General features: G+C 48.8%; 1 protein-coding gene across 1 annotated transcript; it reads right to left on the reverse strand.

The window, feature by feature from the left end:
- Window positions 1-842: 842 nt before the first annotated feature.
- Window positions 843-1460, reverse strand: VFPPC_09237 (hypothetical protein; the record flags this gene model as incomplete). The annotated part of the gene is made up of 1 exon (XM_018287806.1): window positions 843-1460. One exon carries the CDS (start codon window positions 1458-1460, stop codon window positions 843-845), a length of 618 nt encoding a protein of 205 aa, XP_018139095.1.
- Window positions 1461-2331: the final 871 nt, after the last annotated feature.

Raw genomic sequence — 2331 nt, forward strand, 5'->3', positions numbered from 1 at the left:
AAATGCATTCCTTAAACCAGGGCCAGTAGAAAGAGGCTAACCAGTCTCTTATGTACTCTAGAAATGCGGCGATGCGATGAATACCTAACTCTGTGTTGGTACGTCCGATGGGCTCCTGAAGCCAGAGTATCTTTTCATCTACTGTAAGCTAGGAGTCTCTGCGCAGTCGGTGGGGGAATCAACATACTGTTCTTAGAGAAGGCCGCCCTTGTTCGTCCCTAATTTCTGGTGAAGTTGCAACGTAGTACCATTCATGTCCCTGGGAATATATTCCCGGGAGAGCTCCCAGTTTTTCGAGAGACTCATCAACATACCGCCCCTCCTCGCCATTGTCAACGAATACGTCGTCTTGGCCAGGCATTGTCCGAATAGCGGAAAAGCGCCGACGCGCGGTGATCTGCAGTAGAATTCGCAGCATCTTCCATTGGGCAGCCTGCCAGACGCCTATTTGCAGCACCGCACCGTCATAATCATTGCCAGATCTTTTGATCTCAACATTGCAGGAAGTAGGACAGTTTTGGAGTGCGATATATGAAGAGTGATTGATACTTTTCTCGGGTAGCGTTCGTCGCAATTCATCGATTCTGGTCGCATAACTTGGCTCGCCTTCGGGGTCAATATACATGCACATGTCAATCCGTCGATCCGGTGCTGCTGTCGGTAAGTATTCGCGAATGATGCAGGCGCTTGTGCTGTGCAAATATGATCCCGTTAGCAATTTCTCTGAGCTGGAGGCTTTGAGGCTGTACGCACCATCAAGCGAAATCGACAAGCTGTTTAGGAGTGTTTGGATTCGAACTGCGAAACACTTTTTTGAATAGTGGGCAGTGGACGTCGCACGTCTAGTTGTCCTCGTCATGATTTTTCTCGAAGCAGCGACGTGCACCGTTTGCAATATCCCAAGCCTCTTCAGGTGTGAGTCTACTACCATCAGTCTCTGACTTGGCAAATACATTCATATCAAGGTCGTTGTCGCTTCTGAATGCCTCGAATCTGGACTGGTCTGATCTTGCTGACAGGATGCCTTTGCAGCGATCAATTTGTCTGATTCTCAGCAGCGCCGCTTCAATGGCTGAAGGCAGATTCTGCGTTTGAAGACCGCTAAGCTGTCGAGGGATGATCCCCTCTTCAGAGACCTGTAGGGAGGAGAATTTGCGGCGCGATGATGATTGTGAGCTGCTCCGGATGCTGGCGGATGCGGATGACTTCGTAGGGGAGGAGGATGAGGTTCTCGGAGGTCTCGGTGGTGCCTTCAGAACTGTCGCAACTGGCGTTCGATCTGCATCATCCTGTCGCCTCCTCTTCGTTGGAGTCGACCCTTCATCCATGGAGCTCGGGTCTGGTGACAGCGGATGGGTTCGCTTGCGTGATTGTTGATAAGATATAGGTAGGCCAGGACAATAGCCGACCTCCTCTGTGGGAGTAACTATTTCGCCAATCCACTTAGAGACATCCACCATGGTGATTGGGGTTCGTGTTTGGCGTGTATCTCATGGTTCTCGAGAAGAATGAGAGTGTGTCTCTTGTAGGTTGTGAGGGTATGGGTGGAAGTCGTCGTTGCCTGGGCGACAACCCCACTTTTAGGCATCCGGTTGGCAACGCGCAAGAGCAATGCAGTGCGGAGCCCCTCTAAACATGCCCAATCGTTGGTCTCTGCAGTAGAGGGGCTGTGACTGTCGCGGCATTTGCGTGTAGCCATATCGATAACGTTATTGTGATCCTGGGCGCGTACAGTACAAGCCAGTACAAACATTGCGGCTCACACTATAGAAACCATATAAAGCTGAATAAACACAGACCAGCCCACTAAATACAGTGCCAGAAGCAAAGTATCAATAAACTATCATGCAGTTCAAAGAGCTATACTTGCGCTCCCCATTATTAAGTATTATGTTTCTGCCGAAACGCACTAAACTTCCGATAACACGGGTGGCTCTTGACCGGCATTAGTGCGACCTTAACGAGCTAACCCGTCAATCGCAAATAACAGCCTGCAGCTTAACACTAAGTTAGCAAACCCAGGCAAAACCCAAGAGGCTAACACAGGAAGCGCCAAAAAGATAAGGCGCCTAGAGTTAGAGCACTCCTATTACAAACTAACTGGCATGGTTTTGTACTCACAATTACTCTGACGCTTTAAAGCATCGCGTTTTGCGAATAGGATCTTGCATGTATGCTCTTAGCAGAGCACAGAGATTACTTGCAGATAATTTCAGCCTAAGTACCCAAACTATTGCATTTGGCGTCTTCTTAGGGACGCAACCTTACTGCCCTTATTAAGGGAAGACATACTTAAATTATAGAACACCCTTATTAAGGACATATCTGTAC

This window comes from Pochonia chlamydosporia, chromosome 7 (assembly GCF_001653235.2).
Source record: "Pochonia chlamydosporia 170 chromosome 7, whole genome shotgun sequence".
Lineage (NCBI taxonomy): Eukaryota > Fungi > Ascomycota > Sordariomycetes > Hypocreales > Clavicipitaceae > Pochonia > Pochonia chlamydosporia.